This window comes from Triticum urartu, chromosome 3A, assembly GCF_056163025.1.
Source record: "Triticum urartu cultivar PI428250 chromosome 3A, HENAU_Tu73, whole genome shotgun sequence".
NCBI classification, from domain to species: Eukaryota; Viridiplantae; Streptophyta; class Magnoliopsida; order Poales; family Poaceae; genus Triticum; species Triticum urartu.
Genome location: NC_141875.1, coordinates 136,969,573 through 136,983,928, shown reverse-complemented (window position 1 = coordinate 136,983,928; position 14,356 = coordinate 136,969,573). Strand labels below are relative to the sequence as shown.

Genomic DNA, 14,356 nt, shown 5'->3' with positions numbered 1-14,356 from the left:
CTCTTGAGAGCTCATGATTGGGGCATGAATATAACATTGACTTAAGCCTCCCCCAAGTTAGAGTGATACTTTCTCCTTCACGAGGCCAAAAATTATAGATATTATTCCGATCACGATGAACTAGATGCATAGGATAAAAGTTTTGGTGGAACTCCAATTTCAGATGATTCCAATTCCATGATCCAATATCATCGCATAGCCTATACCATGCAAATGTTGTTCCCTTCAAAGATAAAGGGAAAACCTTTCTCATCACCTCATCTCTGGGTAAACCTGCAAACTTAAACAATCCACAAATGTTTTCCACATATATCAAGTGCATATCAGGATGTTCAGTTCCATCTCCTGCATAAGGATTAGCTAGCAGTTGTTTTATCATACCCGAAGGAATTTCATATTCAATATTTTCAGTAGGTGCTATAGGTTGAGGAGCAATTAATTGTGGTTCTGGACGAGGTGAAGATACCCCGAACATACCCCTCAAAGGATTGTTTTCCATAGTAACAAGTGAAAATAAATTTCAGCACACTATATAAATGTTTCCTTACTGAGTTCCACTTACCAGAAGCACTTCACTCCCCGGCAATGGCGCCAGTAAATAGCCTTGATGACCCACAAGTATAGGTGATCAATTGTAGCTCTTTTCGATAAGTAAGAGTGTCGAACCCAACGAGGAGCAGAAGGAAATGACAAGTAGTTTTCAGTAAGGTAATGTCCGCAAGTGCTGAAATTGTAAGTAGCGAGTAGTATGATAGCAAGATAATATGTAACGAGCAAGTAAAAATAATAGTAACAAGTATGCAGCAAGGTAGCCCAATCCTTTTGAGGCAAAGGACAGGCCAAAACGGTCTCTTATAGTAAGCAAAGTGCTCTTGAGGGTACACGGGAATTTCATCTAGTTACTTTCATCATGTTGGTTTGATTTGTGTTCGCTACTTTGATAATTTGATATGTGGGTGGACCGGTGCTTAGGTGTTGTTCTTACTTGAACAAACCTCCTACTTATGATTAACCCTCCCGCAAGCATCGACAACTACGAGAAAAGTATTAAGAATAAATTCTAACCATAGCATTAAACTCTAGGATCCAATCGGTCCCTTACGGAATAGTGCATAAACTGGGGTTTAAGTTTCTGTCACTCTCGCAACCCACCATCTATTTACTACTCCACAATGCATTCCCTTAGTCCCAAATATGGTGAAGTGTCATGTAGTCCATGTTCACATGACACCACTAAGGGAATCACAACATAAATACTATCAAAATATCAAACACATATCAAATTGACATGATTACTTGCAACATGATTTATCCCGTGACCCCAAGAGCGAAGGTAACTACTCACAAACAACAAACATGCTCATGATCAGAGGGGTATTAATATGCATAATGGATCTGAACATATAATCTTCCACCAAATAAACCATATAGTAATCAACCACAAGATGTAATCAACACTACTAGTCACCCCCTAGCAACAATCTATAGTTCCGGTAACAAGATTGCATACAAGAGATGAAGTAGGGTTTTAGATGAGATGGTGCTGGTGAAGATGTTGATGGAGATTGACCTCCCCAAGATGGGAGAGTTGTTAGCGATGATGATGACGATGATTTCCCCCTCCGGGAGGGAAGTTCCCCCGACAGAATTGCTCCGCCGGAGGGCAAAAGTGCTCCTGCCCAAGTTCCGCCTCGAGGCGGCAGTGCTTCGTCCCGAAAGTCCTCCTCTTATTTTTTCTAGGTCAAAACCACTTATATACCAAAAGATGGGCACCGGAAGTGGGCCGAGGAGGCCACAACCCACCAGGGCGTGCCTGGGGGGGATGGCGCGCCCAGGTGGGTTGTGCCCACCTGGTGGCCCCCCTCTAGTGTTTATTGACTCCAATATTCCTCAAATAATTCATAAGAATTATTCGTAAAGTTTCAGATCATTTGGAGTTATGTAGAATAGGTGGCCTGTCGTAGCTTTTCCAGGTCCAGATTTCTAGCTGCCGGAATTCTCCCTCTTGGTGTGGTCCTTGCAAATTATGAGAGAAAAGGCATTAGAATTACTCCAAAAAGCATTATTATGGATAAAATATTATAAATAACAGTAAGAAAACATGATGCAAAATGGACGTATCAGTGTAGTATTGCCTGCTGTGTATGTAGAGGTGGCTTGGTCCCGGCTAGTCACGCAACATGCAGCAGTGCTTAGGGTGATCGGTCGATGACCCCTTCGCGCTTAGGATGTAGACAAACGTGTTGACCTCTCTGGAGAGTCTAGGTAGTACTTCAGTGTGTCGATTATCCTAGGCCGAACATTACCCAAAAAAGTGTGTCCAGCCAGCGGTAATCGAGGGTGTTGGGTTATGTGGTGCACCTTTGTAGGGAAGTTAAACTATTCGAATAGCCATGTCCACTATAATAGGATGACTTGGAGTTGTATCCCTACCTCTTAAAACTAAAACCGGATACTTGATAAAACACACCCAGATACAGGTAGGAATACCCGAAGATCGCTTTCCCACAGGGAGACGAGGAGAGGATCTCCGATCAAGATATTGCTATATGTGCATGCAAGATGATACCATATATGCTTGATACGTCTCCAACGTATCTATAATTTTTTATTGTTCCATGCTTTTATATTATCAGTCTTGGATGTTTTATAATCATTTTATAGTCATTTTATATCATTTTTTGGTACTAGCCTATTGACATAGTGCCAAGTGCCAGTTGCTGTTTTCTGCATGTTTTTTACATCGCGGGAAATCAATATCAAACGGAGTCCAAACACAACGAAACTTTACAGAGATTTTTTGGACCAAAAGGAACATAATGGGCCCTGGCTGCGCCTGGGGGTGCTCCAAGGAGAGCACAACCCACCAGGGCGCGCCAGGAGGCCCAGGCGTGCCCTGGTGGGTTGTGCCCACCTCGGGTGCCCCCCGGACTGCCTCTTTGCTCTATAAATACCCCAATATTCCCAAAACCCTAGCGGACTCAACAAAATATTCATCCAGCCGCCGCAGAGTCCAGAACCCCAGATCCAATCTAGACACCATCTCGGATGGGGTTCACCACCTCCATTGGTGCCTCTTCGATGATGTGTGAGTAGTTCTTTGTAGACCTTCGGGTCCGTAGTTAGTAGCTAGATGGCTTTCTCTCTCTCCCTCTCTCTCTCTTGATTCGCAATACAATGGTCTCTTGGAGATCCATATGATGTAACTCTTTTGCGGTGTGTTTGTTGGGATCGATGAACTTTGAGTTTATGATCAGATCTATCTTTTTATATCCATGAAAGTATTTGAGTTTCTTTGATCTCTTTTATGCATGATTTCTTATAGCCTCGTATTTATTCTCTGATATTTGGGTTTTATTTGGCCAACTTGATCTATTTATATTGCAATGGGAAGAGGTGCTTTGTAGTGGGTTCAATCTTACGGTGCTTGATCCCAGTGACAGATGGGGAACCGACACGTATGTATCGTTGCTACTAAGGATAAAACGATGGGGTCTATCTCTACATAGATAGATCTTGTCTACATCATGTCATCGTTCTTATTCCATTACCCCGTTTCTTCATGAACTTAATAAACTAGATACATACTGGATAGCGGTCGATGTGTGGAGTAATAGTAGTATATGCAGACAGGAGACGGTCTACTAATCTTGGACGTGATGCCTATGTAATGATCATTGCCTGGATATCATCATGAGTATTTGAAGTTCTATCAATTTTCCAACATTAATTTGTTCACCCACCGTTTGCTATTTTTCTCGAGAGAAGCCACTAGTGAAACCTACGGCTCCCGGGTCTCTTTCTCATATTATTTACCTTTGCGATCTATTTGCCTTTGCTTTTATTTTCAGATCTACTAAACCAAAAACCCAAAAATACCTTGCTGCAATTTATTCTTATTTATTCTATTTGGCGTTTGATCTATCAATCTACTACAAATTTACCTCATGTACATTTGCCTATCTAGAGGCGCTGTACCCCGGAAGGGATTGACAACCCCTTTAACACGTCGGGTTGCGAGAAGTTGTTATTTGTGTGCATGTGTTGTTTACGTTGTGTTGCTTGGTTCTCCTACTGGTTCGATAACCTTGGTTTCACATCTGAGGCAAATACCTATCGCCGATGTGCTGCATCATGCCTTCCTCTTTGGGGAAATAACGACGTAGCTTCAAGCGACATCAATGCTCCTCTCTTCTACTGCTGAAAGATGTTTTCTTCGATAGGATGACCTTCGTCCCCTTATTCTTGCATTTCTGTAGTTTAGTTCAAAGATATAACCTCATTCCTTTCACATCGATGCATTTATAGTATAGTTCTGATGTAAGTCTTGCGAGTACTTTGGATGAGTGCTCACTGTTGCTTTGCTACTCTTTTCATTCGACCCGGTTGCTGCAACAGCTGGTAGCACCGCGGATGCAGGTTACCCTGATGGTGGGTACTACATGGAGACCGCTGACCATGAGTAGTTCGGAGGTACCATGCAGGAGGCCTTGCCTTTCGATCTAGTGTCGTTGTTTTGCTCAGCCTTCTTAAGGAAAACTTGTCTAACTATGTGTGTACTCAAATAATATTTTCTTTCATGACCGATGTATTATGGGTCCTCATGGCCCTGGTTTGTAATATAAAGATTTATGTTTACCTCTGTGTGTAGAGTCGTGTTGTGAAATTAACATGGGTCACCGTTCGTGATCGTGCATGATGCATGCATGATTAGTGCACAATTATAAACGAGGGTGTCACAACCACCTCCTCCACCACGTTTGCATCCGGCGCAATCACTCTGTCGATGTCGAGCTACTCTTCCACCTGCTGGTGCTCCTGGAGGAGCTAGAGGTTGTAGGCCGCGTTGGCCCGCGCCTCCCGGAAATGCTCCTCCCGCTCCTCCCACCATGTCCACGTATGCGCACGTGCCTCAGCGATGGTCATGGTGCAACGCACCAACAAGGGTGGCGCCAGCGAGGAGGGTTGTGTTGACTCATCTTCAGTCACCTCCTCCATTGGGACATCGTCGGCCTTCGGCTGCCCAGACTGCCATCTCCTTCTTATGCTTCGGCGACAGTCCATCCCGGAGAGTTTTAGAACGCGAGGAGGCCATGGTGGGAGTGGTGTGGAGAGGAGAAAGGGACCAGAGGAGAATGAATGCAGATATGGTCGAGGCTGCAGTTTATATAGCCGGTGAATGGGAATGGTGGGCGAAAGATAGACGAATGGGTGGTGCTGGATTAGGTTTCTGGCAACCGCGTGTGATGTCTACTACGGAACTTTGACCTTGTAGACATTGTTGGGCCTCCAAGTGCAGAGTTTTGTAGGACAGCAGCAAATTTCCCTCAAGTGGATGACCTAAGGTTTATCAATCCGTGGGAGGCATTGGATGAAGATGGTCTCTCTCAAACAACCCTGCAACCAAATAACAAAGAGTCTCTTGTGTCCCCAACACACCCAATACAATGGTAAATTGTATAGGTGCACTGTTTCGGCGAAGACATGGTGATACAAGTGCAATATGGATGGTAGATATAGGTTTTTGTAATCTGAAAATATAAAAACAGCAAGGTAACTAGTAACAAAAGTGAGCGAAAACGGTATTGCAATGCTTCGAAACAAGGCCTAGGGTTCATATTTTCACTAGTGCAAGTTCTCTCAACAATGATAACATAATTAGATCATATAACAATCCCTCAATGTGCAACAAAGAGTCACTCCAAAGTCACTAATAGCGGAGAACAAACGAAGAGATTATTGTAGGGTGCAAAACCACCTCAAAGTTATTCTTTCTGATCGATCTATTGGGCTATTCCTATAAGTGTCACAAACAGTCCTAGAGTTCATACTAAAATAACACCTTCAGACACATATCAACCAAAACCCTAATGTCACCTAGATACTCCAATGTCACCACAAGTATCCGCGGGTTTGATTATACGATATGCATCACACAATCTCAGATTCATCTAATCGAACCAACACAAAGAACTTCAAAGAGTGCCCCAAAGTTTCTATCGGAGAGATAAGATGAAAACGTGTGCCAACCCCTATGCATAAGTTCACAAGGTCACAGAACCCGCAAGTTGATCACCAAAACATACATCAAGTGGATCACGTGAATGTCTCATTGTCACCACAAATAAGCACATGCAAGACATACATCAAGTGTTATCAAATCCTTAAAGACTCAATCCAATAACATAACTTAAAAGGGAAAACTCAATCCATTACAAGAAGGTAGAGGGAGAGAAACATCATAAGATCCAACTATAATAGCAAAGCTCGTGGTACATCAAGATCGTGCCATATCAAGAACACGAGAGAGAGAGAGGGAGATTAAACACATAGCTACTGGTACATACCCTCAGCCCCGAGGGTGAACTACTCCCTCCTCGTCATGTAGACCGCCAGGATGATGAAGATGGCCATTGGTGATGGTTTCCCCCTCCGACGGGGTGGCGGAACAGGGCCCCGATTGGTTTTTGGTGGCTACAGAGGCTTGCGGCGGCGGAACTCCCGATCTTGATTCTATTCTGGAGGTTTGGGGATATGTAAAAGGTGTTGGCGTCGAGAACAAGTCAGGGGAGTCCACGAGGGGCCCACAAGGTCGGAAGGCGCACCCTAGGGGGGTGGGGCGCCCTTCACCCTTTTGGAGGCCTCGGGACTCCTTTGGTGCATCTCCGGTACTCCGTGGGCTTCTTTTGGTCCAAAAACAATCGTCGTAAAGTTTCAGGTCATTTGGACTCCGTTTGATATTCCTTTTCTATAAAACTCAAAAACAAGAAAAAACAGAAACTGGCACTGGCACTGGGCTTTAGGTTAATGGGTTAGTCCCAAAAATCATATAAAATAGCATATAAATGCATATAAAACATCCAAGATAGATAATATAATAGCATGGAACAATCAAAAATTATAGATACATTGAAGACGTATCAGCGTGTCATTAATGTGGGCGTCAGATGGACAGACGAACGGTCGTGGTGCCGTTTGAACACGAAGCAGTCGTGTGCACCGGAAGCAGCATGGGCGGTGCTCTCTCGGCCGACGCGCCGCTTCAATGCCGGTGGCAGTGAGAGGTCACGTCCGCTCTGGCCGGGCATGAATGCGGCACTGGCGCTCTGGAGCGGCACTGGCCGCTTCGGGCGGGAACGCGCGCAGGCGAGGAAGGAGGGTTTTGGGTTGGCCAGGGTGGTCAGAAGCGGGCGTGGGTGCTTTTCGGACGCCCGTAAAGCCCCCTCTCCCTAGTTTGTCTCCGGATTGCAGGAGAAAATACGTCCGGACCGTCGAGCGGACCGATATAGGACCTGTGTTGGATGACACAATCTGTTCGGACCGTGCTGTCTGGACGTATGCGGGTAGTTAAGGGTCGACGTTGAAGAAGCCCTTACATCATAAGTGAATGTCATACTACACATGGGTCATTCCTTTAGGAGGGTCTATGGGAGCAAACATTTGAGGCATCCTTTGGTTTGTAGGAATCTCATAGGATTTCTATAGGATAGAATTTGCATAGAAAAATTTTCTTTCAATCTCTTTGGTTTGTGGGACTAGATTTCTATTCATATGTAGGATAGAAATCAATCCTTCACATTTTGGAGGAAAAGAATATTAGCTAAGACTTAATGGAAAAGTTCATATCCTATGTATCAAATGACATCTCTTTCTCTATAGGAATTGAGATACATGTCATCTCACTTCCTATGATCTTCCTATTTCTATAACATTCCTATCCTATGAATCAAAGGAGGCCTGAGCTGTTACGTTGAGAAGGTGTGGTGTGAATGTTGTGGCCACGTCGTTATTGTTATGTGTCACCGCTTTGAGATTCACCCGCGGAATCGGACATACCATGTCCTTCAAAAACCGCTCACTGGGAACGTCAACTCTATAATATTTTCATATTAAAATCTCGTTTGGATATAGCCATAAGTTAAAAATGACTAGGATCACAGCGGACAAGTACGTACTTCAAAGAGATTTCGAGGCGAGGTTCATTTTACCAGAAAATATCCAAAAGTACCAGCCCTTACATGCTAGTACTATTTTTTCCAAAAAAAAAACGAATTTGCACATTTCTAAAATTCTGTAAAACTAATGTGTGTTCACAAGATAACTATGCACAACACCTAAAACATTCAAATCAAAATTTGGAATACGCAATGAGAAAAAATTAATCCAGATGTAGATAGTGTCAATTTAATTTTGTCTTATTTTGACTATTCAAGATAAATTTGCCTTTTTTTCTCAATGTGTATTTCAAGTTTAGATCTGAATTTTTTAAGGGTTTTAGACATATGTGTTGTAAGCCTAGGTTGGCTGCCCAGTCACAATGGGACTCAAAATTGCCACCCAATCCTAGGTTGACTAAATTGCCATCCAACCGGGCCTGACAAATCCAACCCAAATGTTTGGACTATTCGGCACTTCCCATACCCGTCCATATTTTGGACGGATATGAGGACGCTCGGATGTGCTCGTCACGACCCCACAAAATCCCTATCTGCCGGACAAAATCCTAGTTCACAGTCCACTGTACTCTCACTCAATCCACTCCCATTCCATCCCATTCCCTCCAATCCTGTCCCCCCTCCGACCGATTGTCCACTTATTTGCATATCTAACAACCTATTTTCTTGTTAAGCCTAAAATTTAGAGAAGAAGTTAAAAATTGTTAGTCGGCTATTCACACCGGTTAGTCGATCATACTGATCCTTTCACATGCCTTGGACCGTGCGCATGCCAAAAGTGTAAAAAATCTAACACCAACTTTTTAGCGCTAAAAATTCGACGACCAGATTTACCATGTGAAAACTGATAAAATTGCCATGCTTATGTATAAGGATTGGGAAAAAAATGTCAGGTTGAGATCCAACAACTGAGATCACATCCTAGCGTGGGAGCATTTAAGTTCCCATGTCATCTGATATGCATTATAAGGATTTGCCATTTCATGTAGCAAAGGATTTGCCATTTCATGTAGCAAAGGATTTGCCGTGTCATGTAGCACTAAAAATAAACAGAAAAATTTCCACACATCAACGACTAATTGCCATGGACGTCAGGTTTTTTTAGCTCGACTAGAGAGATCCAAGAGCCACTTTGTTCCAAACCCACGTTTCTTCCAAGTAAAGGGTCTAAGTTTAGATCCAACCCGAAAGTTAAGGATGTGTGAGACCTTTTATATAATGGGTCCTCCCCACTTCGCTAACTGTTGTGTCGAGGAGAGAAGAAGGACCCGGACGCGCCTCGCCGGGGCATGGCAGGTGGGGGTCGGGGCCATGTGCACAGGCGTGCGTAATCTGGTCAGTGCATTTGCAGGAGTGCGGAAGAGCATGTCTTCGAAACTGTTTGTCTTTATGATCCTACACCAGGGAGAGCGAATTAGGTTTTTGGAAAGCGCTCCACACAACTGCTCGAGTTTGTCACCGTGGGTTGTCTTCTATCTATGTCGGACGGCGCCACGTACCGACGTCTCCAACCTCATCTGCATCGTCCGACATTCACCAACATCGTCGTCAACAATATCGCTAGCGGCATGGCTACTAACGAACAGTACGTGCATCCTGATATGTTCATATCCCTAATTATGGTTGATGTGACATGTGTATTGCTGTCTTGCATGTTTTTCAGTTCATCTAGTATGTTAGATTGTTGCATTCTAGTTACTGTTCCAGTCATGAATTATTTATTAAAATTAATTACAAATTTACCTAATATTCCACTCATTCCAACAGGACCTCCCTGCACGCCTAATTCTTTTCTCTGGGAGGAGAGGATTAGAGAGATCCAAGAGCCACCTTCTTTCAAACCCACGTTTCCTCATGACATGCAACAGAAAAGGCGACGAGACTGTCAAAGGCTCTCGCAAAGCGGTGCAATTTAAACTTGTCAACCACTATATCATGTCAGTTTATAAGAAGAAAGATAAGCCGATTTCCACATAATTTCACCGTCCACTACAGCGTCCGCACGCACAAACACACACGAAAAGACAAAAGCTGAACTGTCACTCTGTGAAGGGAAGTGATTGAATCCCCTCAAAAAAAAGGGAAGTGATTGAAGGTGACATGGGCGGGTGCGGGCGATATTTACACCGCAAACCTGAAGTGCAAACCACTCTCTGCTCTGAACTTCTGAAGCTTGCTGAACTGGAGCAAGCTTTGAGAGCAAGACGAGCCGGCGGCGCCAATGGCGGCGGTGACGGGCGTTCACCGTCACCACTGGTCGGGCTGGAGGATTGGGGGAAGTTCCCAGTTCGTTCCTCGGAAAGTTATGCACACCAATGGCGGCGGCGCGGCGCGTTCGCTCGGCCTCGGCCTCTCCCCAACCAAAGGGGCGGCGCTGGTATTTCTCTTCCTCCTGCTCATTGACGGTGCCCTGCTTGCCGCGTCTGCCACCACGGACACCATCCTCCCCGGCGAGGGCATCTCCGGGAACAAGACCCTGGTCTCCAGGAGCGGCGGCTTCGAGCTGGGCTTCTTCTCCCCAGGCCCCGGCATCCACTACTTCCTGGGTGTCCGGTTCCGGAATATGGGCCACAGCCCTACCTTCTGGCTCGGGGACAGGGTCGTCATCACCGACCTGCCCGCCGCGTCGCTGGAGATCTTCGCCGACAGTCTCTGCATCAAGCAGAATGGAGCCAGCCTCCGGTGCATGCCGTCGCCGGGCGGCAATGTGTCGTCCGCCGCCGTGGCGGTCCTCCTCGACAACGGCAACCTGGTGGTGAGGGACCAGGGGAACTCCTCCCTGGTCCTGTGGCAGAGCTTCGACTACCCCAGCGACGCGCTGCTCCCCGGAGCTAGGCTCGGGCTCGACAAGGACACCGGGAAGAACGTCTCGCTGACGTTCAGGAGCTTCTCGCACAACGGCAGCCTCAGCGTCGACGCGAACCGCAGGAACGGGTTCGTGCTCACCACCGACGGCCATGCCAACCGCGGCACCTTCCCGGACTGGATGGTGTCCTCTCAAGACAATGGCAGCTCGCTGCTGCTCAATCACAGGGAGGGCCTGAACAGTACCGAGTTCTTGCAGTTCCATCTGGGGCAAGTCAGCCTAATGCGGTACTCGGAACCGGATCCCGCCGCAAACGGCACCGGTGGTTGGGTTGCTCGCTGGTCCTTCCCTTCCAATTGCAAGTCCGGCGGGTTCTTCTGCGGTAAGTTCGGCGCCTGCACGAGCAGCGGGAAGTGCGGCTGTGTGGGCGGGTTCACGCCGTCGTACCCGATTGAGTGGGGGCTTGGGTACTTCGTCACCGGCTGCTCGAGGTCTCTCCCGCTGAGCTGCGAGTCCGACGGCCAGACGGAGCACGATGACTCCTTCGCCCCGTTGGACAAGCTGCAAGGGCTTCCTTACGACGCCCAGGAAGAGATGGCCGGAACTGATGAAGTCTGCAGAGAGGCTTGCCGGAGCAAATGCTACTGCATCGCCTACTCGTATGGCGGCCATGGATGCAAGCTATGGTACCACAACCTGTATAATCTGAGCTTGGCTGCCAGGCCACCGTACAGCAAGATCTACCTCCGTTTGGGCCCCGCGCCCAGGAACAAGAAAGGCTTGCAAGCAAGAGGAATTGCATTATTGGTCACTGGATTGATATGCTTTGCTTCCTTGATACTGATAATGGTGCTGCTATGGAGATTCAGGAGGAATTCGCTTGCCGCCGGGAAGTTTGAAGTGGAAGGCCCTCTTGTGGTCTACACTTATGCACAGATCAAGAAAGCCACGATGAATTTCTCCGATAAAATCGGCCAGGGGGGATTCGGAAGTGTTTTCAGGGGAACGCTGCCGGGATCAACAGACATCGCTGTGAAGAATCTCAAAGTAATCGGGGAAGCAGAGAAGCAGTTCAGAACAGAGGTGCAGACACTCGGAGCGATCCAACATAATAAGCTGGTCCGTCTGCTGGGATTCTGTGTCAAGGAGGACAGAAGGTTGCTCGTCTATGAGTACATGCCAAATGGCTCCTTGGACGCTCATCTCTTTAGGGAGAAATCTGGTGTGTTGAGTTGGAACGTTCGCTACCAAATTGCACTGGGCACCGCCAAGGGTCTCGCCTATCTGCATGAAGAATGTGAGGACTGCATCATACACTGCGACATCAAACCCGAGAACATACTGCTCGACGCGGAGTTCTGTCCCAAGATCGCCGATTTCGGCATGGCGAAGCTGCTGGGACGGGAATTCAACTCCGCGCTGACCACCATGCGAGGAACCATGGGATACCTCGCGCCGGAGTGGCTGTCCGGGCTGCCCATCACCAGGAAGGCCGACGTGTACAGCTTCGGCATTGTGCTCTTCGAGATCGTCTCGGGGAGAAGGTGCACTGAGGTGGTGAAAATTGGGAGCCATCGGTATTTTCCTCTCCACGCGGCTGCGCAGGTGAACGAAGGGGAGGTTCTGTGCCTGCTGGACGCTCGGCTGGAAGGCGATGCTAATGTGGAGGAGCTGGAGGTCATCTGTAGGGTCGCCTGCTGGTGCATCCAGGACCAGGAGAACGATAGGCCGTCAATGGGGCAAGCTGTTCGCATGTTGGAAGGTGTCGTGGACGTTGATATGCCTCCAATACCAACTTCGCTTCAGGACCTTATGGAGGGTGATGGAAGTGATATATATCCTGATTCCTGAAGAAGGTTGCTAGAGAAATCCAATTCCGGATTTGTTGGATCTGAATCTGAATATGTGTTCAGATTTGTTTCCAATTACAGACTACAAGCCCTCTACTAAAAAGTATTGAAAACTCATTTGTACACCGTACAAATTCCCTCTGTGGAATGTTGTAGGGATTCAGCGAAGTCGGAACAAGAAGAAACAGTCTTCTTGCAGACTCTCCAATGCATCCCTCTACCATGGACTGACAAAGATGTCCAAGGACCGGTCGACTGACTCTCCATTGAGGTTCTACACGTGATCCAAAGGCCCAGGTCTTATAAAGTCAAAACTGAAGCCCTGACTTTCTAGACTTGTAGTTTTTCAGCAGATTCAGTGATAAAACAGCAGCAACTATGCCCTCCACGCTACGAAAATTGTACAACAGATAACTGGTATTCGTTGCAAATATGGTTTTTAATTAAATATGAAGAAGACTTTTTTTTGCGAGGGAAATATGAAGAAGACTTGACATCAAAGCAAGTGCTACTGCTGTAGAAACTAAGTAAATTAAATGTGAACAGATTGTAGAAGCAAAGAGTACAGGCTGAACAAAGTAAAAACTTGACACCATTGCTACTGCTCTACCAACCCAGAAAAGTACAAAACGGAAGTCCCCTTCTGCTTGCGCTCTCAAATGAGCGCGTGGTGAACAATAACACCAAAAAACATATTTAAATAAAGTTTCAAAAATTCTGAATTTTTTTTGGCAAACTTTGACAAATTTTTCATGTGTTTGCAAAGTTTCATGATGAAATTACATCTGTAGAAGTCGTTGAAAATAACAAAATCAATGCTTCAAAATGCTTTTGAAAGTAGCATTTTAGGAGCATCGATTTTGTTTCTTTTTGGCATGGCTTCCACGAATGTGATTCCACGACGAAACTTTGCAAGCACTTAGAACATTTGTAAATGTTTGCCACCAAAAAAATCAGATTTTTTTTTGAACTTTTTTCAGTGTATTTCGGTGTTACTGGTCATCCGGGTCCAAATGTGCTCGGGAGCTGTAACTTTGCATCCGTGTGGCCGGTGGCTTATACCTGTAAATTATATATATAGGGATGTATAAATATACACCGATTTGAAGGGGCGCGTAAAACTACGCAACAAACTGCATGTTAGTAAGAACATGGTCATCTTGGCTGAGTTCATGGACTGCATGAGGCCGGATGAGGTACAGTTTGATCGGCTCAGTTTATGGGCAAGGGTCCCGAATCTTCCCTACAATCTCCGCAATGATGCTTGGGGAAGATGATAGCTCAACAAAATTGATAAAACACTTCTTCGGTACCCCCTCCCCCCTAAACAGAAAGGACGGCTCAGATTAGCCCATATCTTTTCATAAGAAAAGATATGATGGTCATATATTGAAATGCCTGCTGTATATGTTTTTCTTTAGCAAAGCTACGCAGTGATTTTCCAGATTTGGCGCACACCAACTCGCCGTCTTGGGCTTTCGCCCATTTAGTTTTTTTTTCTTTGTAAGAATTCAAAAAATACGGGAGGCATGCACTGGGGAGATTCAAACTTGAGACCTCTACAGCTGCTAACCATTGCGCCAGGTTACTTTGCTGTGTACTCTTTCATCTTCTTCCATCCTTTCAACAAATGTAACGTGTATGGTTTTCTTTTGTGGCTGTTTTTGTTCTCTTTCGCACTTTTTTCTTCGACGTTTTTTCTTTCATTTTTCCCTTTTTCCCTTTTCTTAGTTCGCAAAAGTTTC

General features: G+C 45.9%; 1 protein-coding gene across 1 annotated transcript; it reads left to right on the top strand.

Moving 5' to 3' along the window:
* The first annotated feature begins 10,041 nt into the window (after nucleotides 1-10,041).
* Nucleotides 10,042-12,999, top strand: LOC125543371 (G-type lectin S-receptor-like serine/threonine-protein kinase At2g19130). The gene has a single exon (XM_048706696.2). It carries the CDS (start codon nucleotides 10,177-10,179, stop codon nucleotides 12,610-12,612), a length of 2,436 nt encoding a protein of 811 aa, XP_048562653.2. The 5' UTR covers nucleotides 10,042-10,176; the 3' UTR covers nucleotides 12,613-12,999.
* Nucleotides 13,000-14,356: the final 1,357 nt, after the last annotated feature.

Coding starts and splice junctions, on each gene's coding strand:
- LOC125543371 (XM_048706696.2), top strand. CDS start 10,177: ATGGCGGCGGTGACGGGCGTTCACCGTCACCACTGGTCGGGCTGGAGG.